This window comes from Eschrichtius robustus, chromosome 4, assembly GCF_028021215.1.
Source record: "Eschrichtius robustus isolate mEscRob2 chromosome 4, mEscRob2.pri, whole genome shotgun sequence".
Lineage (NCBI taxonomy): Eukaryota > Metazoa > Chordata > Mammalia > Artiodactyla > Eschrichtiidae > Eschrichtius > Eschrichtius robustus.
This window is the reverse complement of record NC_090827.1, coordinates 28,414,587-28,439,494: the sequence shown is the minus strand read 5'-3', so window position 1 is coordinate 28,439,494 and position 24,908 is coordinate 28,414,587. Positions and strand designations below refer to the sequence as shown.

At 37.8% G+C, this 24,908-nt stretch overlaps 1 protein-coding gene across 5 annotated transcripts in view; it reads right to left on the bottom strand.

Annotated features, from left to right (window-relative positions):
- The window catches only part of MTTP (microsomal triglyceride transfer protein), a 57,360-nt gene that overhangs the window by 3,105 nt on the left and 29,347 nt on the right, over window positions 1–24,908 (bottom strand). For all 5 annotated transcript variants that reach the window (XM_068542486.1, XM_068542484.1, XM_068542482.1 and 2 more), the window contains 8 exons: window positions 22,056–22,224; window positions 21,056–21,163; window positions 15,904–16,116; window positions 13,552–13,763; window positions 11,300–11,397; window positions 11,077–11,198; window positions 9,153–9,380; window positions 2,199–2,323 (listed from right to left, as the gene is read on the bottom strand). In XM_068542486.1, coding sequence (XP_068398587.1) covers window positions 2,199–2,323; window positions 9,153–9,380; window positions 11,077–11,198; window positions 11,300–11,397; window positions 13,552–13,763; window positions 15,904–16,116; window positions 21,056–21,163; window positions 22,056–22,224 — 1,275 coding nt within the window. The remainder of the gene's footprint in view (window positions 1–2,198; window positions 2,324–9,152; window positions 9,381–11,076; window positions 11,199–11,299; window positions 11,398–13,551; window positions 13,764–15,903; window positions 16,117–21,055; window positions 21,164–22,055; window positions 22,225–24,908) is intronic.

The following is a 24,908-nucleotide window of genomic DNA, read 5'->3' as shown; positions in this document are numbered from 1 at the left end:
GACCACAGGGTCTGAATTTCTCATGCTGATAAATGGAAAGAAACACTTAAGGGACTAATAGGTGACCTAAATGTGCTTAGAATTCTGTTGGTAACCAGGAACTGGTTTATCCCAGCAACTGGGCAGTGAAGTTTTGCCCTACTCCTGAGTCCTCCCCCAGCCTTCAGTTCTAGATGTGGGAATGAAATGTCTATCAGGCATTAATGTTTGGTATGGGCATACCAAGAGCCATGATGAAAACATGCCTGGGACCTGGTCCTATCAGGAAGTCAGAAATACCTGTGTTATCTTAAAACAAAGTCTAAGCTCACCCAGAAGACAGTTGATGTTTATAACAATTTTCTTGGTAACTATCTCTCTGTTGGCTTCTATGCAGCTACCTCAATTCCATTTCATTACTTTCTCCAAAGGGTCTCTGATGACAGAAGTCTATGGTTGCCAAGATATTTTAAAAATACAGTATCACAAAGAACCATTCCTACAGCATGTATATTGGGTGCCCCAGAAAGGACAGATATCGTAGGTTCTCCAGTGATCACCTAGACAGATTGGATTGACTAAGATAGAGGCTTGGATGAAGATGAAGAGGATAACAATCCTAGTAGAAGACTTACCTCTAGGACTACTCTAATTTAATTGTAGGCTTTAGATGAAATCAGAGTTGTACGTTCGTGCTCTTTTAATAGGCTACTAATTTTTGCTGTGCTTCTCACAGCACACCTGCTGCTATTGCCAGTGTAAAAGTAGGTCAGAGGTGGTATCATTTAAATCCCTGAATCCTTTTCCCTGAATTCATTAAATCCCTGAATACCTTCTCATATCTTACACTCAACAAACGCTTAAGAGATACTTTTTAAATGAACAAATGGAAAATTGAAGATGAATTGGCTATAATGTGGACACTGGCAGATACTTAGGGATACCGTGTCTCTTTTAAAAAGCCAGAAATTTTTGTTGTAGCTGTTGTTGATTTCCTTCTGAAAATAATTCAGTTCAGTTTAATTTAGGTAAACTTCTGTCTAGAAAATACATCAAAAAGATGCCCAAGATGACTGATGCAGTGGGAAGCCCTAAATTATATTGTTTATCACTCTGAAAGCCTCTCCCATTTCTCATTCTTTGGTTCCTTTTAGTAACACTGAGGGTCACCTTTCATGTTAAATGTGCCACCTTTTGATTTTTCTCAATTCCTTCACCCATTGTTCAGAATAAACTAAAAATCTAATTGTAGCACTCCTATCTCACTTCCGCCCCACTGTATTTTTAAATATCCCAAAAGGTAAAAATCAATTGCATTTTCATGTTCTTTTCTTCAGCATTACAGCAAACAGAAGAATAATTCTTCTGATTATCACATTGGTTCAAAGACATTGTTTTAAGTTCAAAATAAAACACTTTCATTTGATGTGATGCATCAATTAGAAAAACTAAAGGAGCAGAGAAAATTCTGTTTAGAAAAATGAACACTAATAAAAACACTTAAGGACTCAATGTTTAAGACTTAGATTCTCACAAAAGTGATCATCTTTTTATTTTTCTCCACTGAAGACAGCAAAAGAAGAAAGATTTTAAATCCCAACAAGAGGGATAAGCTAAAAAAAATTTCTTAAAAGTAAAGTCTTCTGACAGCATTGTCAGCTACTAAAGTGGAATACCAAGAGAAGATGAACATTTCATCCGCTGTGCAAGCTGTCCAGGGATGTCTTTAAAAGCGAAAAGATCCTTGGCTGAGTCATATTAGGTACCTACCTGCTCATAAGAAGCTATGGAAAGAATGACTTCCCATGGTTACTCCCTACTCTACGATTTAATGATTACAAACAGAAAGCATAGATTTCAAGAAGTTGGAATGTTAATTCCAAAAACATATCTCTGCATATAGAGAACAGACTTGTGGTTGCCAAGAGGGAGAGTGGGTGGGGGAGGGACGGACTGGGAGTTTGGGATTAGCAGATGCAGACTATTATATAGAGGATGGATAAACAACAACGCCCTACTGCATAGCACAGTATATTCAATATCTTGTGATAAACCATAATGGAAAAGAATACGGAAAAGAACTATATATATGTATAACTGAATCACTTTGCTGTACAGCAGAAATTAACACAACATTGTAAATCAACTATATTTCGATAAAATTTTTTAAAAACCTTATCTCTGTGGTTCTTTGCATAGAGTACTATACATATGCTTACCGATTTTTCACTCGGGTTTTAGACTCACGATACCACAGACTAAACTCCATTGAACCTGAAATATCAATAGCCAGACCACCCTGGACATCCATATTTGCCTTAAGTCCAGATTGCAACTGAAGCTCCTAGAAACAAAAATATAGAATAATTGTTAGAAGAAGAAGAATTAGAAGAAGGAGGAGGAGGGGAGGGGGAGGGGCACAATTTAGCCAGCCCCTTTCCAAAGGCACATTCAACCTCCGGCTGTAGGTAAGACCGTTTGACTTGTGTTAACATTGAAGTCTTTCCCTAGGCTTGGAAACACATTCTAACCTTGATCACGGAAGTAGATTATTGATTTGCTAAATTATTTAGTCAATTAAAATACTAAAGAAGTGAAGTGTCAATTGACAAGGGTGCTTTCTTTCAATCTTTGCCTCACTTTGGGAGGGGCAATGATTCTCAAAGTGTGCTTCCCTGACAAATAACATGAGCATCCGGGGAACTTGTTAGGAATGGAAGCCCCATACCTACTGAATTAGAAACTCTGAGGGTGGTGCCCAGAACTCTGTGTTTTAATAAGCCCTCATGTGCTTCTGATGCACCTAAATTTTAGAACCACAAGACTAGGGAAAATGAAAGCATATCCATCAGAAATCCAGTGTGGCTTTGGGATGGGGGGTGAGGGTTTGGGATAGATGATCTCTTGAAGTCCTTTACCACTTCTGTAGTTATGTGCTGTGTCAAATATAGTAAACTGCATCCTGCTGGTAAATGAAAGGCAGGATAAAAACTGCCGGTGCAGTATACAACTTCCAGGAATTGCCTAGGAAAGGAATGCTAGGAAAGTAAGGCAAGGCAACTTAACTAAGCCATAATACCCTATTGTTTGACATTTGGAATGACATCAAAATAACAAACAAGACCAACATGAACTCCACGGCATACTCCAGAGGGACAGTACCCATTTACAAACGTAGTCCCTCCTCAGGAATTTTGTAGTTGTCTGAAACCCATTGTTTTATGCTGTTTGCCAGCATTTACCCTTTAAGTCTTGCAATTCTTTGTACATTAGGTGGGGTGATGTTGGCTGAAAAATTCTCCAGCTGGATTGGAATCAGAATGCCTTGGGACAGTGTTTGAAATGATAACAGTTCTGGGAAAAAGGCTCAGTACCTTTAATTTTGATATTCCTCCAAAGATCTTAGGTCCACAGCAACTGGCAGCATGACTAACTTCTTTACGTAACTGCCCTATTCAGACCAAATAAGCCATGCTTTCACCAACTATTAATGCCGCAATTTCACTTCCTAGAAAGTATTGTGTTGATCATTGATCTCCCTGAATTTTCTCCAACTTTCAAAAAAATGTGGCAAGAAATCTCAATCATAGAACTTGGTTTACTAGAAAAGTCTGATTGTGGCATGAAACTACCTTCAGTCTGAAAGACACTTGGATGAAAGCATGAGATTCTCAACACAGAGCTCGGACCGCATTAGGAGACAGCCCTAAGGGTACTTACTGCTACATTAGGTCCAGAACAAAATGTGGTGGTAGTGGGATGCAGGGGTTACCTCAGGCATCATAACTGATATGAAGGAAGACAAATTATCCTGAGAAAACCACGATAATCATGTCCCAATTGTAACCTATGCCCATGAACTGCAGAACCAAGATGTGAGTTCTGCGTTTGCACTGTTATTCTCATTGTTTCCAAATTGACCCTATTGTATGCCCTGCCTCAAAAGTACTTCCTTATTTGGATCATATTCTCTATTCCCCATTTGAAAACTATAATCTTGTTAGTCCACCTAACTCGGCAGAGGTCTGTGATGCGGACTTGAGCCTTCCCACTGGCCATACATTACGTGGATGTCAAAACACACCAACTGCCATGGAAAAGAACATTTCACGGCTATTAAACAAGGTGGCTTTTGTGGGGAGAAAGCATTTCCACTGCAGTGTGGGTTTTGAGGAGTGCCTTGGCTTTCCGGGAATATTCCATTTCTCTTCTGCAAAGGGATCGTGGAAGAATTCTTATGCATAGTCACAGAGGAATTTGTTTGCCCCCCCAATAGAATGACAGACCACTGACCCCTGTAGAAGGACAAACCACTCTTTCCTTCGTGAAAGGGACTAAACCACATAGCGCAGTGGTTCTAATTTTTGAGGGGTGTAAAATAAGTAGAACTAACAGTTTTTGAGCACCTACTGTGCCCCCAAAGCTCTACATTTTGTATCTCATTTAATTCCCATACGAATCATCCATGGTGGGCATTGTATCTGAAGACTGAAAAGAAAAATTAGGCTTGGAGGCTGCATGTGGAGCTAGAATGAATATCCAGACTGTCTCTCGTGGGGAGACTTTTCTACTACCATACATGCACGGCTAGCAGGAAATCATAACTGTCATTTGTCTCCTAGTGTGCAAGGAAGCCTGTTCTGAGAAATATTGCAAAAAAGATAAAGCATAGGCTTATGTCCTTGTTTCACCAAGAGGACATATTTATTTAAATTCTTGTCTATGAACTAGAAGAACAAGATACTGGAGCTTTGTATTTGTAGCTAATGTGACCCCTTTGATCTTTTACTTTTGGTCCTAAAGGTGTTTCTTAGAGCTCAGACACTGATATTTTGACAACTCATCCCATTGCTCCCATTCAGGAAAATATGTTCTTTGCTGGCTAAGGAGGATCCCCCTGTTAATCTGACTTTATCAGACATCCTTCTCTGAAGAGTAATCCAGTTAGCTGCAAAAAGAGAGCGAGAGAGTAAGCACAGAGTAATTCCATCTGCCCTGGTGTTTGTGACAGGTCATCCACTGCCAAAATTTCCTTCAATGTCAGCACTTGACCTAGAGTGGTATGTGCCCCTGAAGCTAGGATGGCATTACTGGAGTGCTCTGCAGAGCTAGGGAGACTCAAACAGCATATTTGTATAATAAATCCAGATCTGCCAAATACTGCACTCTAAATTACACTGGCATTGGGCTATGTTCAATAGCTAAGGGAAGATCTTCCTCTTAGAATATGCCTGCAGTGCCCTAGCTTAATGAAGACAAAAATCATACAAGATAATCTAGATCAGGGGTCGGCAAACTATGGCCTGCAGGCAAATCTGGCCCACTGGCTATTTTTGTAAATAAAATTTTATTGGAACACTGCCACGCTCATATGTTAATATATCACTTATGGCTATTTTCACTCTACAATGGCAGAGTTGAGTAGCAAAGGAGACCATATGTCTCACAGAGCCTGAACTATTTACTTTCTGCCCTTTACATAAAAGTTTGCCAACCCTGACCTAGGTTATTACTTATCTTTGCATCAAGATTTATACTCCGATTCAGACTATTAGGCGTTGCTGTTGGGTAGGTGAGTACATACAGGTGGTACTGAACTGTTATTATTCCTGCATCTTAAAATGTGGACTACTTTCTCAGCACTCTTATGCTTTCTTCAGAGATTCTTTCATTAAGAATACATCTCTCCAGAGGTAATACTTCAATGGAAAAATGCAGTGTAAAATTCTAATATAATTTGAGAACAATTTTTCTTCTGTGACTTTGAGGATTAAGGGGCATGAAACGCATTGCTGGTTGTCCTTCTTTTCATTCATATTAACAGAAACACAGTTTTGTTCAGAGTGTCGATACAACCATTGAAAAACTATATTTACCAGCTTCTCTTGCAGCTAGAGATATCCATATGGCACAGTTTGGGTCAATAAAAAAGGACTTCTTTTTGTAGATGCTTATCTTTTGTAGAAATAGATAGTACTTGCAGGACAGTTCTTGAAAAAGAGTCTCAGACTCTGCTGCACCTTACCCTTCTCTCTTCCTTCCTGGAATGAGGAATTAGTGCTGGAAGTGCAGCAGCCATCTGATAATCATGAGGTGACAAGCATGAGGTTAAAAACCACAAGTAAAGATGGCCAACCTGAGGAAAAAGAGTCTGGATCCTAACAATATCTTAGGGTTTCCATATCAATCCTGGACTACCTACTTCCAAATACTTGTTACATGATAAAAATCAAACTATTTGGTTAAGCTACCCCAAATTGGCATTTTTTGTTATATACAGCTATCCTGAACTGTTATGAGGAATAATAAAGATAGGGAATTAGCATCTAGTTTCAACCAATGATGTTTTGGTGGAGTTTTAGTAAATCTGATATTTAAGGTCACTCCCAGATCTTAAAATCTATGATTTCAAAACCAGAATCCAACAAATCAAGATCCTCAAATTATCCGGCAAAGAACAAAGCTGATAAAAACTGTGAATCATCTGTTCCAGATGCCTCACTTTATGAGTAGCAAATCCTGGTTTAAAGCTATTAAGTAACCACCCAAGAGCACACAGAAAGTAACTAGTGAAGGCAAAAGTCAAAACTAGGTTATTAGAGATAAACCCATGCACATATGGTCACCTTATCTTTGATAAAGGAGGCAAGCATATACAGTGGAGAAAAGACAGCCTCTTCAATAAGTGGTGCTGGGAAAACTGGACAGGTACATGTAAAAGTATGAAATTAGAACACTCCCTAACACCATACACAAAAATAAACTCAAAATGGACTAAAGGCCTAAATGTAAGGCCAGACACTATCAAACTCTTAGAGGAAAACATAGGCAGAACACTCTATGACATAAATCACAGCAAGATCCTTTTTGACCCAGCTCCTAGAGAAATGGAAATAAAAACACAAATAAACAAATGGGACCTAATGAAATTTAAAAGCTTTTGCACAGCAAAGGAAACCATAAACAAGACTAAAAGACAACCCTCAGAATGGGAGAAAATATTTGCAAATGAAGCAACTGACAAAGGATTAATCTCCAAGATTTACAAGCAGCTCATGCAGGTCAATAACAAAAAAGCAAACAACCCAATCCAAAAATGGGCAGAAGACCTAAATAGACATTTCTTCAGAGAAGATATACAGATTGCCAACAAACACATGAAAGAATGCTCAACATCATTAATCATCAGAGAAATGCAAATCAAAACTACAATGAGGTATCACCTCACACCGGTCAGAATGGTCATCATCAAAAAATCTAGAAACAATAAATGCTGGAGAGGGTGTGGAGAAAAGGGAACCCTCTTGCACTGTTGGTGGGAATGTAAATTGATACAGCCACTATGGAGAACAGTATGGAGGTTCCTTAAAAAACTACAAATAGAACTACCATACGACCCAGCAATCCCACTACTGGGCATATACCCTGAGAAAACCATAGTTCAAAAAGAATCATGTACCAAAATGTTCATTGCAGCTCTATTTACAATAGCCAGGACATGGAAGCAACCAAAGTGTCCATCATCGGATGAATGGATAAAGAAGATGTGGCAAATATATACAATGGAATATTACTCAGCCATAAAAAGAAATGAAATGGAGTTATTTGTAGTGAGGTGGATGGACCTAGAGTCTGTCATACAGAGTGAAGTAAGTCAGAAAGAGAAAAACAAATACAGTATGCTAACACATATATATGGAATCTAAGGGAAAAAAAAAAAAACGGTCATGAAGAACCTAGTGGCAAGACGGGAATAAAGACAAAGACCTACTAGAGAATGGACTTGAGGATATGGGGAGGGGGAAGGGTAAGATGTGACAAAGAGAGAGAGTGGCATGGACATATATTCACTACCAAATGTAAAATAGATAGCTAGTGGGAAGCAACTGTATAGCACAGGGAGATCAGCTCTGTGCTTTGTGACCACCTAGAGGTGTGGGATAGGGAGGGCGGGAGGGAGGGAGATGCAAGAGGGAAGAGATATGGGAACATATGTATATGTATAGCTGATTCACTTTGTTATACAGCAGAAACTAACACACCATTGTAAAGCAATTATACTCCAATAAAGATGTTAAAAAATAAACTAGGCTATTACTTATGAATTTATTAAACCACAAAAGCAAACTTCCCAAGCAAGTCCTATAGTCTGTAAATTTTAATCCAATCTCCTCATATATCTTCAATATCATAAATATAAATCAGAGTGCAACTGATCACTTTAAGGATTTCCTGTAAGATCCTTTTTTAGCAAATATTCCGTTTTTATATTGCTATGCTTAGTAAGGCAGAAAATGTCAAGCCACTAAAGAAAAAAACTTTAAGCATCAAACACTCAAACTCAAAGGCTATTCAGATTAACCCTTTTCTGTTTCTCAAAAAATTCCATGAGGCAGCCCACTCCCATCTCACAGTAACCTGGTCACCTAAATCTTACCACACAGAATATAGTATTGTCGTACCTTAGTACAGTAATGTAAGATTTAGGGGTGAAGCAAACTGAAAACTATTCTGAAGAATGCAGGTCAAGTGAATGAAAGTAATCCTATTTAACAATGAGTGAACCTTTGTAAGGTTCTGTGAACATGAGAATTTGGGGCAAAGAGTCTCCATTAAACGTGTGGTTGGCGTCAGTGGTTGCTTGTGTCTCTAAGAATTTGGCAGGGATGGTGCACTAGTTGGATCTTACCATTGTTGTCATGATGAATGTCATCAGTAACTTGTGAAGCCATGTAGTTTAGCTATTGCCTTCAGAAAAAAATATCATCTAAGCCCTTGTGCCCAGGAAAGCCAAGTGAAGAGATAAGGCCATCTCTTCTCTGTTGAATCCTAGGTTATTTTCTCCATAATTTCTTGTCTCTGTTCACATCGGTTCCCTCACTGCCTTTTAGTTTTATTGAGATATAAATGACATTATATTATACTCATATTATGTTGAGTATTCCTTCTTTTGCCTCAACAGTGAAAAGATGTCTTAATCAGATAATACAGACAAAAGAAAACACATTTACCTGTAGCAAAAGAGAAGAAGAGAAAGGGCAATAATACCAAGAGGGTCAAATGCTTTGAATGTGAGTTCCAAGGTGGGTGGAACTTTGTCTTGTATACTCCAAGCATGGAGTACATTTAAAGCATGCCTGGTACATTCAGTAAACAGTTGCAGAATGAATTACCTGGGAATGATCTATTAGCAGAATAAGTCCTTTCACCACACTCATAGGGTCGCTAGATGCTGACAGCATTTTGGACATCAAATCACTGTATCCGTTGAAAAAAGTGACAGGTCTGAGCTGAACATCAAAGAGGAGGGCTGACAAGCCAGCATAGGAGTCAAGGTTCTCCTCTCCTTCATCGGGAGTGGCTGCAATTAAGGTCTCCAGTCCTTGGGCTTCAATGACCACCTAGAGAAAATGGATATAGCATTCATGACATTAGCTCCCTGCCTGTTCTGTACGTGATGATGAGCTACAACTAGAACTTTCCCGGGGGTCAAAAACTCAAACATTTGCAGTTGCTAGGCAAAAACAAAACAAAAACAACTCTAGGCCTGAATATGAGTTTGTTTTCTTCATTTAATCCTCACAGCCACCCTTTGAGGTTCATATGATTGTATCCATTTTGCAGATGAGGCCAAAAAAAAAGCTCAAATGGCAGAGGTAAGTCTCAAACCCCTTCTGTCTGACCGCAAAGACCATGAGCTTTCCATTTAATGGCGTCATCCTAGAGACTCAGTCTCTGCAGAACTGTCATACACAGTGGATCGGCTATCTTGTAGAGCCCCTAAAAAGAGGTGGAGAAGTGTTGGGACAGTCTGCCCTATGAGAGGGTGTGGAGCTCTCTAAGCCATGACTCACACCTTTCCACATGAAACTTTCTCCAGTAAAAGAACAGATGATGAACACCATGAGGAGCCTCACATCCTGATCTCTACCGCACTCAGGAGTCCTGCATACTCTCTGTCCTCCAGACCCAGCACCTGAGCCACTGGGCATTTGGCATTTCAGAATGCGTATCAGAAAACAGATGGTGATTCCTCAGGACAGAAAGCATGGTATCCTAACTAGAGTCCTATCAAAGTGTAGTAATACAATATTGATAAGAACTCAAGTTTATATACATTGCATCATTTTTAAAGCTTAAATGAGCTTATTGAGAAGGCTATAATTTGATATGCATAAAAACTAAAAAGAAAGTATATTTCACAATTAGGAAGCCTTTAGAGATTGTCACCACATTTGGGGTAAAATTAAAGGGATGGAAGTCAGCCAGTTGTCAAATGCCTACACTTTATTCTTTTCTCTCTTAGCAATATTGAAAAAATATAGATTGACTCTTTGGAGAACCATATTCTATTATGAAAGCTTCTATTATGGGGAATCAGTCTCTTCATAGAAACACCAAAAGAAGGAAATATATTCTATAAATAAATATCTGGAGCTCCAAGGAATATATCTATGGATAAAAATAAAATATTTTTTAAAACATACATGAGAAATACTGGCATGACTTCAATTTTGTGACTATGTGTACCTTTGAAAAAACTACGGATGTTTGGCAAGTTCAGTGACTCAAAACACATGAAAACTTATGTTTCAAGTTCATGTTTTGTTTTTTTTTTCCCTTTTTTTTTTTTTTTTTTATGGCTGTGTTGGGTCTTCGTTTCTATGCGAGGGCTTTCTCCAGTTGCGGCAAGCGGGGGCCACTCTTCATGGCGGTGCGCGGGCCTCTCACTATCGCGGCCTCTCTTGCTGCGGAGCACAGGCTCCAGACGCGCAGGCTCAGTAGTTGCGGCTCACGGGCCCAGTTGCTCCGTGGCATGTGGGATCTTCCCAGACCAGGGCTCGAACCCGCGTCCCCTGCATTGGCAGGCAGACTCTCAACCACTGCGCCACCAGGGAAGCCCTCAAGTTCATGTTTGAAACTCTCTCTGGGACTGTAAACCATACAGCCTCTTGCAGATGATGGAATCATGGGCGACATGATAGATCCACCATTAATTTACACGTTCTATAGTGTTATCACTAGTATATATTTTATTTTACTGCACACTAACCTCTTACATACTTTAATAAGCAAAATTAATGAAAAATGAGATACCTGGATACTATGAAGAGGATTTTTCCTAACGTACTTAAAGATGTTCAGGTTACTTCTCCTTAGAATGCCAGAACCAGAGTAAAGAATGTCAAGGCTGTAAGTAGATGCCGAATGGGGACTACCTAAGGACAAAAAAAAAACCAACCTGTAATTTAACAACAGTTCCAGCAATACCGAGCAGGGGATGGAGCAGGGAGGGAGAACCCCTTTTTGGGTTACGTACGTTCTATGTAGCCAGTATAGGCAGAAGAGGATCCACTCTTGGAGAAACGGTCATAATTATGAGCAAACATTTCCTTCAGAACTCGACGGACCATTTTTCTGTAACACATAAAAGGAAAAAGCTGCACATTCATGGTAATGGCTGTTTCCTAAGCCAGATTTGGAAAGAACCCAAATCCTCAGTGGAAAAAAGAGGGGGCCAAATTTTCCTCATGCCACTCCAAAACTGGGGAGGTGCCAGCTGGAGTGTCAGCATCAGGATGAGGGCTCTCCCCTTCATTCCTCGGATATTTGAAATTCAGTTTGGTATCAAAATGACAGCAAGGCGAGGACAGCCAGCTATGAGATGGCTTAAGCTGACTGATGGACACACCTCAGGAGTGGAAAACACATGTTCTTTGAATCATCGTGGTTCTACTGTTAAATAGTATATACTTTTAAGGAAAGTTGTACCAAACTGGAGAGGTTGCCCAATATTTCTTTAAATGTTTTCCTACACCCTCTAATGTTATCACTGGCTAATGATATATAACAGCAAATTCCCAGGAATTTCTTCTATATTTGTGTAGTTTTCAATTAAAGAAACATCTCAGTAAAACCCAATAGTCTCCTCTAAAGTAAGTCTTAAACCTGACCCCATACCTCTATTTTATCTACTTAACTAATTAGTGTTGAGATATTTCCATTCCTGACTACTTAACACTAATCATATCAGTAATAATAAAATTATAACAACTCAGCAAAAAAGAAATCAAAAAATCAACCCAAGAAATCTGGACCTAGTTCTGAGGTAGAACATCACTGAGAGGAAGAATGGTTATCTTATAGGTTTTTCCCCCAGTATCACTAGATTATAAGATTTTAGCCTGAAAAAGGAAAGATGAAGATTAGTCCTCAAATATTCAAAGGGCCTGCATGTGGGTGAATGATTAGATCTCTTCCACTTTGCTTCAGGAATAAAATCTGGGCCAATAGAAGATTTCAGTTATGCAAAGCAGTAATGGAGAGCGTCTCTAAATGATGACACAAGTTCCCTCAGAGGTGGTGAACCTCCCACCACTGGAGAGGTGCAAGCAAAGTCTGGACACCACCTGCCAGGAGACTAGACCCCCACACTGGAGAGAGATAGCAAGCGAGGGGGTCTTTCACGTCCCTTCCAACTCTGATGCTTTCAGTTTTGAGAATCTGACCTGCAGTGTTCGCGATGGCTTCCTCATGTTTCCCAGGCTGCTCTCTACCCCACTGCTTCCTCTTTACTGTCCCCTGAATCACTAGGTTCACAAGACAATGGCAGCAAATACACCCAGGATCTCCCCCACAGAGTCTCACAAAAGCAAAGCAATAGAAGGAGAAATCAAATCCATTTGACCGGGGCACACATGGCTGCAGAGAGAATTTGTTTCTTTTCTGCATCTCTGATCTGCTTCCCCCTCCTTCCTTACTTGCCCTGCTCCTTTGTCTGTACTTATTCCTCCTGTTTCTTTTCCCTTCAGTCTTACTCCTTGTTTCTTTCCTTCGATCTTTACTGCCTTTTTTCCCATTTCCTTTCTCCTTACCTATTTCCCACGCTTCCCCCATGTCTGTTTCCCTTTTCAACTGGGAACACTCAAACATGATCCTTCCTGAAGGCAATGCTCGGCATGTAACTCAGGGGAAATAGAGATTCCTTCCCTGGCCCTCTGATTTCAGTGAGGAAAACGGACAGCAGTGAATCTGGGAGAAGAGACTTGGGAACTGGAAGGAAGAGGATTCCAATAAGTAACTGAGAGCAGTGAAGTCTGCTGATTCCATTCTTCGTACTTTGAATAGTCCTAAAACATGGGTCATGTCTAAGGTTTTAAACTCAAATCGTAAATTCATTTAACCTGTGATAAATGAGGCTTCAAAGATTCCTAACATTTGGAAAGTTGAGATGAAAGATCATTTGGTGGGAACCTACCTCATTTTATGATGCTAGTTATAAAAATAATCCTTTTGAAAATACAGTTGGATTTTAAAACATTGCTAACATTTGGCAATATGATGTTACCAGACCGAACGGGAGACCTAGAGTAAAAAAATCATACCCAGAGTTCCAAATCACAGCGCCAAAGTGAAGTTGTTTAATCTGGCCCTCCAAGGAGTTTTGGCAAACTCTTTGGTTTTATGCAACATAACCCAGCATAAAGACCACACCATTATTATTAGCCACACACGCACCACATCAAAATAAAAATAAGCTCGGATAAGCAGAGACGGGGCACTCTTTCATACCTTGCAGGCATTTCAAAACGTAGGATGTCTTGGACCATGGAGAGCATGTATTTATTCATTTCTTTGGGAAGCTCCCCAATAGAGAGGAGGATGTTTTTTACCTCCATGTAGGATGGATTGTTATTTAAAATGATGGCAGCTGCAGTAGTGCGCACGGTCTTTTCGTGAACTTTATGATTCTGGTGGTATATCCTGTTCATAGTCTTCTTCACCTGTTCGTAAGATGTTCAGGCTTAGTTAGTGCGCATCTAGATTTTTAAAATTGATATCGTGCAGAAGAGTTAACGCTCATAAAATAGACATGTGTTCCAATATTCCCATATTCCTTTGCAATTATGTTGGGGTCATAGTTCTGGCTAATGGACCATGAACAGAATCACTGTGGGTAACTTCTGGGCCAACGCAGTTAAGAACTGGTGTATCTTATCCCTCTCTTTCTTCTACTACGGTAGTGAGCTCAGGGCCACATTTTCCTTTACCTGCTTTAGCCATAGAGTGGATGAGAGGCTGAGATTTTTGAGTCTTGTTTGTTATTGCAGCATCTCATGGTATTCCCTAACAACCACAGAATTTTCAAAGATGTTACTGCCACATGGCAAAGGGGCTCTGGAGAGAGATGGCTATATGAACCTACATTTCCTTACAATGAGGTACCTCAGAATCTTCCCTTCTTTTTTTAAATTAATAGACTTTATTTTTTAGAGCAATTTTAGGTTCACAGCAAAATTAAGCTGAAAGCATAGAATTCCTATATACCTCGTGCTCTCCATCCCTCCCCTCTCCCCTTGACATACAACCTCCTCCTCTATCAACATCCTGCATCTCAGTGGTACGTTTGTTACATTTGATGAATCTATATTGATACATCATTATCACCCAAAGTCCATAGGTCATATTAGAGGATTTTCTTTTTTCAACAAAACATTAACACAAAAGAAAATTTGCCAAAATCATTACATTCTGTGCAACAAATAATTTCATTGGTCACTAGCATTGCCTAACAATATGCAGTGCTTGGGGTTCTGTACTAGGCATTTATAAATATTTCTTTCAGTTCTACTTTCCTCTGCCTTTTTCTATTTCCTGCAAATGTTGACCTTGTTCTCAGGTATATAGGAATTAAGAATCACCTAAGCAAAAACAACCAGGAAGGGACAGAGCCAGAATCCATATGTAGGTCTGTCTATCTCAAAAACTCATGACCCTAATTACCACATTTTGCAGCTTATCAACTTTGACATAAAACATAGTTGCAAACTGGGAACATCATTCTCAGCAGGCAGTTTATCTTACACTTTATAAACATTCTCTGCCTTAAAAAAAAGTTTAGTTGGGATGGCTTCCTGATAATGCAGCTGTAGGAACCAACATGGTAATACTTAAGCCAGGTTATTCCAGTGTCAAAAAATTTAAGAGCATCTTAAAACTTGTGGAAGTAAAGATATTTCAGAAAAGAATTTGTTTCTTTTTTTGTTATTATCATTTGGAGTATTTTATTGAATTTTGATATTAATTTTAAGAAGACCACTTGACGATAAGAATTCATCCTGGGGAAGATATTTTGAAATCATATTTAACAGGGAATTGCTGAAGGAACTGGCATTGGTACCCAAGAGGAGAGAGGACTTTGTCTCTATTCGAATACTTGTAGAATTCTCCTGCCGGAGGGGAAGCCAAACTAAGACAAATAAGTGTTAGTCATGGGAAGGAAGATATCACCTTGATATGAGCAAAAAAATCGGACAGTGTGAGTTGTCCAATAATGAATAAGTCTCATGAAATACTGAACTTCTAGTCACCAGAAACATTCAAGTACAGCCTGCATAACCATATTGCAGAGATGTTTTCCCTAACTTTTCATGTACCAGTCATTCTGGACTTATTTCTTTTCCTGGAATATTCCACCCTCTTTCCCACTTGTGGGTCTTCACCCATATGTTTCCCCTGCTTGAAAGACTCCTACTTCTTTCTCATATTCTATCCAACACACATATCCTTTCTTCTGCCTGACCGTTTTTCATCTTTTAGCTTTAGATTCAGCTCTCCTTGCTTTATCTTCCTTTCACACTCTTGACTTCCTATATCTTAGCATTATCTATTACATTTGGTGATAAAACAAGAGAATGTGCTTCAATATTTATGCTTCAGGATATAGGACATTATCTATTCAAAATGTGAGCCTGCTTCAGAATAGCCTTAAATCCAATTTAAGAGTTATTTCTAACAGGAAAGAGAGATTGTTAGTTTGGAAAAAAAAAAAATAGGGTGACTTCAGAGAAGTTTGCATTTGACTTGTGATTAGGCACGCTTTTTTCCTTTTGTGAATGTTGCACATATTCTTGGAGAATTTACCTCATCAGTTATGAAAGGGGCATCATATCTCTGGAGAGTGGTGGTGGCGAGGTGGCTGATAGACCCCTCTCCTGTCTCTGCGTACTTCAGAAGGAGTGGGATGCCTTCCGGAAGCCGGGCATTCTTCAGAGCCAGCAGGTACATCATTATGTCCTCCTTTTTTTCTGCTTTTTCAAGTCCTCCCAAGATTAACTTTTTGGCTTCTACCACTCCCTAAAAAATCACATTCTACATCAGACATATGCATAACCATATACTAAACAAAGCTTGGGTAAGATCAGCTTCACTCTTGTGTCCAAGATAACAGCCTAAAGTTTTAGAAAGTTTTACACTGGTTGCCTGACTGAGGCACACAATGAAAATGAACAAGTAAAGCTTGATAAAGGTGTTGTTGTTGTTTTTTTAAAAAGTACATACATTAACATATTAAGAAGCAATGAGTGTAATAATGGGCACACTTACTTTTAAACACATTCTGAATGTATAAAGTTATTTTTAAAATTCCCTTGTGATCGATTATTCCTAAAACTGCTCATTCATTGAAATTCTAAAATAATGGTTAGATGGTGCCTAAATGGTGGCACACACCTTTTCCTTAGTAACAACTTTGGTGAAAGCACTTAGCACTCAACTGTAAGGTTTTGTTCTAAATGTTTAAAAAGTGCTTGTTTCCACTTGATTCCAAATTTGATTAATGCTGACATACTGTTCAGAAAACATTCCTTGAATGCCTTTTATGTAGCATGTACTTTGCTAGGTACTTTTCAAACATATTCTTTAATCAAAAAAGGCCTTTTAGTTTTCTGGTCTAGAAACTATGAACTAGCAAGTTAATAGTTTAATGGAAAAGCAAATTAGAAATAGGGACATCTAGGCTCTTATTTTACCTTTGCTGCTACGTATGTTTTAGGGGCTTCAGTATCATCTGTAAAATAAAGGTTCCTAAGATCTAATTCATCTATAGGATTTATAAACTCTGAAATCAGGCTGCAGGTACACACACACGTGCACACACACACACACACACACCATGGGAGAGAGGGGGGGTAGGGAAGATATAAAAGGCCCCCAAAGAGAACGAAGATGCTAAACTTCAAATGTAATTAAAGAAATACCATTTCTCAACTACCAGATTGATCTTTAAAAATACAAAAGTTTGATAACATATGTTGTTATTGAGCCTACAGGGAAATAGGCATTCAGGTGGAAGCATAAAATGCTACAATTCCCATGGAAGATAATTTGGCAAAAGCTAACAAATCTGCATTTTGATCCAATACCCTGGCCCTGAAGCTATATCTCCAAAATTAAGAGAAAGTGTGCCTAAGATTATTCGTTTAAGCATTATTTGTAATAGTAAAAATAGTGGAAACTACCTAATGACCATACATGGGAGAACAAACTGTGGTGCCTCAGTTTAACACACAATAGAGTACTAGGCAGTTGTAAAAGGAAGAAGGAAGATCTCTGTGAACCAGTATGGGGTGATTTCCGAGGTATGTTGTTAAGTGGAAAAAAGAAGATACAAGAGAGTGTATATAGAAGGCTGTATTTTGTGCAAGAAAAAAGAAATAAAATGTGTGTGTACATCTGCTTACTGTTGCAAAAAGAAACAGAAAGGAGAACCTAAAACTAATGATACCGCTTACATAGAAAAGGTAGGTGAGAATGGGTGGAAGGGTAGGAAAGGGAGTGAGACCTCTTTGAGAATACTTTTAAAATAAAGTCTTAACTTTTGAATCATGTTACTATTTCATATGTTCAAGAAATAAAATGAAGTCAACAAGGATGAAAGGTGGCTAAAATTGATTTCAAACAGAAACAAATGAACATGAATGTATATCAGAGTAATAACATAACGAAACAGAAGAGAATGAAAAAGAATCCAAACAATGTTTGAACATAGTCCTCTGACTGTATACCTTTAGTGAAATATATTCAAGGGTCAAAAAGACTGTGATGAAGTCTTGAACTTTATTTAAGTCAGTTTGGTTTTTGTAATGACATTGGTGTAACAATTCCAAGATTATTTTGTACATGTTTTAGGATTGAGCAAATGAATCATGATATTAATGTTCTTGAGAACCAGGGTTCTCACTGTGGGAGAAGGAAGGTATAATTATGGAATGATGGAAGGAGAGAAAGAACCCTGTAGAATTAGAGGTAGCAGTATGAACTCGTAATTTAATAAATGTAAATATATGTATTTTGTCCATTATAAGAGCCTAGATGCAATGGCACTCAAGTAATAAGAAGTAAAAGTCTTTAGGGGTAAAATGTCAGATGCATGCAACTTACTCTCAAAGGGTTCAACCAGAATAATATAAAATGAAATAAAACAGAATGAGATAATGCAAATATGACAATACATTAACAATTGGCAAATCTAGATGAAGCAGGTATACAAATATTAATGGAATTGTGCTATGCTTACAACTTTTCCATAGGTTTGAATTTTTTCAAATATAAATTTGGTGAAAAAAGAAATTAGGATGCAGGGAGATCAAAATGTAAGCAAAAACAAATAGAAAAAAGAAATAGAGGTTTAGTACTCATTGTGACCTGTCTAGCTGCCATTTAGACTGTCATAGGGCAGTAGCTTTCATGCCAGTAAATGTTGAAAAGCTATAGCACTCGATAGCTTCACAGGTACCTTTTGGACAGTAAGGTATTGCGGATTGTGTGCCCAGCAGATGCCTTAAATTTGTATTTAGAATACATCGTTTTCTTTCTATCCAGATGTCTTTGATATGGGCAAAAGGTAGATAAGTATTCCACAGCAGAAAGTTGAAAAGAAAATTTGAACATTTGCTATGGTCCATTTGGTAGCCAAGTCTCATTACCTTCAAAGATGCATTTTTTTAAAAGTTGCTCAAAAACATTAACAAAACTGAATGACAGTGATAGTGGATAGTTTACAGCTTTACCCATAAGGTAACTTCAAAGATGTGATAACTAAGCTGTCCCATTATCAGAAGAACTTTAAATGTAATCCTTTGGGTTTCATCTTCAAGAAATTCATGGAAAAGACTCTGACAAGTACAGGTTTCTGGTAACTGACTGTACTGCTGAACTGAATGAGTAAGCATTTTCAGAACTCTAATGAAAAACTGATGAACTCATAAAAGTGCTAACAAAAGATCAAGATGAAAAAAAATATTAATTACATGGGACTGAGTGAACTGATGAGGATGAGTATAATTTTTGTGACTTTCTGTTTGAATTAAAAGAAAAAAATCCCACAAGGACTCAGAGGCAAAGAATATACAAATCAATTTTCACCGCAAAGTAAAGGAGCTGTTACAGTGGAGGATTACTGGACTGAATGTCAATATTATGACATAGTGTGAGTGTGTTTCATGTTTGGTAATTGCAATCATTGTTGCTTTTGTTGTGGTCATCCATGCACAATGCTTGGTGTCAGTCTATTTATCTCTTGTAAAAATAAAATACAGTGTGTGTGTGTGAAAAAAAAAAAATGTAATCCTTTGTTTTGCTTCCTTCTCACTCTATATGCCTCCCTTGGGCAATCCCATTGTCTCCTAAGGTTTCAGTCACTCTCTATTCCTGGTCCTAACTCCTTTTCTGGGCTACTGATGGATGTGGCCAGCTGCCTATTGGACAACTCAACCTGGTGTCCCAAAGGATTCAAACATAGCCAAAACAAATTAATAGCTCTACCCTCCTCCCACCCCCAAACCAGGTTCTATAATAAATTTTGCTTAAGTGGTTCACATCACCATACATCTAGTATCCTAACCTGGAAGCTTAACAGTCACCTGGATTCTCACCTCTTTCTCATTCCCCACATCCCATCAGTCACTAAATACTATGAATTCTATCTCCTAAAGGGCTCTTGAATCTGTCTCCTTCCCTCACCGTACAGCACCTACGTTAATTCAGACCTTTATTAATTCGTGCCCAGGTTGTTGCAAACATTTCTGATCAGATCGTACTGGCCCTAATGCAGCTGACACCCAGCCTATATACCATTTTGCTTCTTCCTAGGTTAAGAAAATCGGCGTGTGTCATTTACCACCTAAAAACCGCATTATTCTCCCTTTTCTCTACAGAATGAAGTCGAGACTCCTTAACTTGCCATTAATAGAGATCCAGCCTACCTCTCTTCTCTCTTCCCTTCTTTCCTTCATCAGCACTCCCACCTGTCTGCCCCACAAACATACATATTTTTGCTCCAGCCCCACAGAATTTCTCACTGTTCTCAAGCATACCAGGCTCATTTTGAGTTCGGGTTTTTTTATACATTATTGTATCTCTCCTAGAATGTCCTTTATTCCACAAAACTATCTCTTCACCTAAAAAGCTCTTCTAGGCTAAGCTATTTGATATTATCATTTTGGTGACAGCTTCGCCAGCACTCCCAAACAGAATAGTTTGGTGCATCTTCTGTAGTATTCGCAGAGCACTCTTTTTTTTTTTTTTTTTAATTTATTTTTGGCTGTGTTGGGTGTTTGTTGCTGCGTGCGGGCTTTCTCTAGCTGCGGCTAGTGGGGGCTACTCTTTATTGCGGTGCTTCTCATTGCGGTGGCTTCTCTTGTTGCAGAGCACAGGCTCTAGGCACGCAGGCTTCAGTAGCTGTGGCACACGGGCTCAGTAGTTGTGGCTTGCGGGCTCTAGAGCGCAGGCTCAGCCTAGTTGCTCTGGGGCATGTGGGATCTTCCCAGACCAGGGCTCGAACCCGTGTCCCCTGCATTGGCAGGCAGATTCTTAACCACTGCACCACCAGGAAAGCCCCAGAGCACTCTTTTTATATTTCAATATTATTATTTATCTGTTTGCATTTGATAAACAGACTAGGAGTTCTCTGAGGATGGTGGAATGTTTTATGTATCTTTATATTAATGCATTAGCGTCATGCCTAGCACAGAGTAAACACTCATTAAATACTACTGAATGGATGTTTTTGTATGTGAGTTTTGTGTTTAGCCAAGATATTTGATATAGGATTGCTGAAGTAAACCAGCCAACTCAAATAATTATGGAAATTGAAAAATATAAGAAGTCATAGTCCTTTGATGTCATAAAAACCATACAAATTTGATTTCTGCCCCAATGGTGGGCAGCACGGTAAATGTTAAATAGATTGGTCCAGAACTATAGATACGGTAAATGAGATTGGATTTGCACTTACTTTGAGTTTGCAGCCTTCATTCTGACACAGCTTCCTGACAAGGGCCCCAATGATGATCATAACGGATTCTCTGATGTCATTGCTCCCAAAGGAACCTTTGAACTTACTCTATTAGCCAAACAAGGATAAAATAGGTTACCAAAACATTTAAACATTTCCAAGGGATATTTTAAGGAAAGAAACAAAGTAGCCAAAGCCTGAGGAAATTGTTTTTATGTGCCTAGGTTGCAAACTCTGAATTTTGCTTTGGGGACACCTACAAATTCACTATCTAGCTTTGGGTTGAAGAGTCTTAGAGTCCTTCCAGGTATTTTTAACATGGGTCTGTGAAGTCCTGAGAGGTTTATGGACTGGGCTCATTGGGTCAGTGAATCCAAAAAATGGTCTGTAAAATTTTATGTATGGGTAATGAGGGGCTTCACTCATTTTTCAGATTTTTCAAACAAACCCATTTTCTAAAAAGATTATGAACTATTCCCCTAAATCATAAGTGAATAAGTGCATTTTTTGTTTTTAAACCTTGGATCCAAGAGAACTCTAGCTTTTGCTTCCAATATAATTTTTAATATCAGAAGAATTATAGCTTATATATGTATAACATGCATAAGATTATACATTATACAATGTACTGTACGTCAAATACCATGAAGATTTTTGAAGTCAAAATAAATCTTTTAAAATCAAATTTTGAAGCATAATCAAGACTTCTCCCCTCTGAAATTTTGTCCTATGTTACATTATATGATAGGTGAACACAATCTTTAAATTTCCATAAAGTATAGTTCAAGTTATTTAGAGGAATTACAAAGAAGACACTATGTGAAATAATCTACTGTACAGTTAATGATTAACAGAAAGAAAATAGTCCAAAGGAATTTGAATATGAATAATCAGAAGGCTCTAGTTTCAGCCTGTATTCTGATGCTAGCAAATTTAATTACTGCCTACGTTCCTAAGAGCAGCCGAGAGCCTTTATTTTTGCAGTTTCCATTTGACTTACAATGAGGGCTCTCAGGAGTTCTTCATCAGGATGCGAGGCAAATCCACAGGCATAGAGAAACCTCTCCTGGAGGATAATACTACTGTCACTTTTGAAATCCAAAAAGTCCAGAATGGCATCTAACGAGTCTGGGGTCTGAGCGGAGGTGACAGCATCCACCAGCTGGGGTCTACGGAAAAGGCATAGTCATGGATATCAAGGTTTAGGGTGCTTAAGAAATTATTTTGAATCGCTACCATTCATAGACCCCATTGGTTTACGTTTCCTAAAGAAGTGAAAAATTTTTTATTTAAACAAAAGAAAAATGAATGACTTTCTCCAAAGACCCTTCCCCATTTTATTTGAAATCTCTCCCTTAACTCCCTTCTTTCTCCTCAACGTATACTCAGAATATACAAATTAATTTTACTGTATTAGCCTAAGCCAAATATAATTTGGAGATTTATAAATAAAATCATATAAATAATATTGTAAATTAGGTTCAAACTCTTTTCTATATGGGTCATATATAAAAGCTATGGTCCCCCAAATCAATTCTTTCTCTAATTAGCTTTGCAAATATACACATTTCTCAAATGCATAACTTAACTAGGGCAGTATCATATAATGGAAAGATGGGACATTCTTTTAACTTTCATTTATATCCAAGAGAGAAGTTTTTGCTCATTTTTTAAAAAATAAAAAGCACCATGGTATAGTTCAAGTTCAACCACAATGATTAGTTGTGAGCAGAGGGAAACTCCTGCAGGAAAGTGCTAGTTACATATTCTACTCCAAGAATCTTTGGTTGGCTGAGTCTTGGGATGGTAAAATTTCTGAAACTAGTTGCCATACAAATGAACATATTAGGTATGTATTGATATATATTTTATTCCACATTCACATAACATACCATACATGTATTTAATATGTTATACTTTTTTAAAAAGATATTCTTGCACTATATCATTTTGATCCTAACAAAAACCCTAGTGAATGAAGCAAACTGAGAGAGAGATAATACTTATTAAGTGTCTATTATTGCACTAGAAATTTTAGGTGTGCAACCTCTTTTTGCTTTAACTTCTTTATCCGTAACATGGGGCTAAAAACAGTAGTTATTTTAGGATTGCTGGGAGGATTAAATTACATGATCTATGTAAAACACTTAGAATAGTGCTTGGCACATTGTAAATGTTCAATAAATATATGCTGGTATTAATACCATCACCTCACTGAACATCTCTATCAGTTTAATACTAATATTCTCCCTTATATATAAAGAAACAGAGATATCAAGTCATTTGTTCAAGGTCCCATAGCTGGTAAAAATATAGCTAGGATTGGAACTCAGGTTTTTCTGACTGAAGTACACGGTCTTTAATTACAGTGTTTCCTAAAGTGTTTTTCATGCAATACTAGTCCTACCAAATGCTTTAAGAAAAGGGATTTTCAAAATCGTGTAAGTTTGGAATATGTTTAAGGAAACTTATACGTAATATTATCAGATTAAAGATGCTGGATATTTCTGTAGCAGAGAACTGTTTAACTTGGTTTCTCCCAGTGTTCTTCAAACTCAGTTGCTCACAGAAGCCTTTCCTCTTGGCATACTTGTTAATATTCTATAAGTTATAAGATACACATAATAAAAACTTCAGGAAATGTTACATTCTACCACCCTGACTTTCACTATCCTACACTAAATAGAAGGAATTATTCTCTGTATTTTACGGATGTTGAAAGTGAGGCTCAGGGAAGTTAAATGTAAATGACCTACTTAAAGGTTGTATACCGTTGGAAGTCAGAATTTAAAACTAGGTCTTCTGATATTAGTGCATCCTAGTATCTTTTCTACTGTACTACGTTACGTGTGTGTTACCTATGATATGGTACAATATTGTGTAAATAACCTGATTTAGAAACTACATCATGCAATCATACAAATTATTGCCACCTTAAAATTTTTAGGATACAAATAGGCTAAGGCTTAGTGTAATCTCTGTTCTAAATAGCTAACTTTTGCACTAGTCTTGTCATATTTTTGTTTTTGATAAAAAGATAAGTCACTCTAAAATATATTTTTCCTAAGTTCTATGATTAAAACAGTCTGAGAATTTATGATTTTTGCATATATTTAACTTCTGGTTTAAATATTTATTTTTGAAGATAGTACCCAACTAACTTGTGGTTTGTCATATGGAATTCATATCAATTTTTTTAATGTCTTCAAGGTGAGTAAATAACAAATACAGTCTAGAATAAACAGACTTCTCAGAAAAAAAACTAAATTCTCTTATTCTTGGGTAATTGAGTCCCTTGAACTCAGTGACTACTGTTGCTCTGTGTGTGTGTGTGTGTGTGTGTGTGTGTGTGTGTATGTGTACATCCGCGTGTGTAACTTGGCCACTTTCTATTTTTTATTATCTTAATGGCTAGTTTCCACTGTTTGTCAAATGAATTGAGCCATGTTCTATATCGTTAGTTAGGATAATTAGTGTCATATGGTTGAATTTGTAGTTATAGACAAATTTTATATTACAAGACCAAAACACTTTTACTTAGAAAGCGTATTTGTATTTACAAAGTAAATTTGGGAATTAAGTCAGCTCTCTTTACTGTGTATGTCAAATAAAGCACTCTCTCATCAAATATTCAAATGATGTACATATTTCTTTTCTCTGGATTCTTTTGGCTGTTTACCTCAGTACTCAATTTTCTTTTTAAAACACGGCTTCAATGGGGATGATCACATAAAAATGAAAGCACATTTTCAACTGAAAAGATCATATTTGTTTTTTGTTTTTATAATCAACTCTGAAATCTTTTCCAGTGTAAATAAATAGCTAGGGAACACAATTTCACAACAGTGAGGCA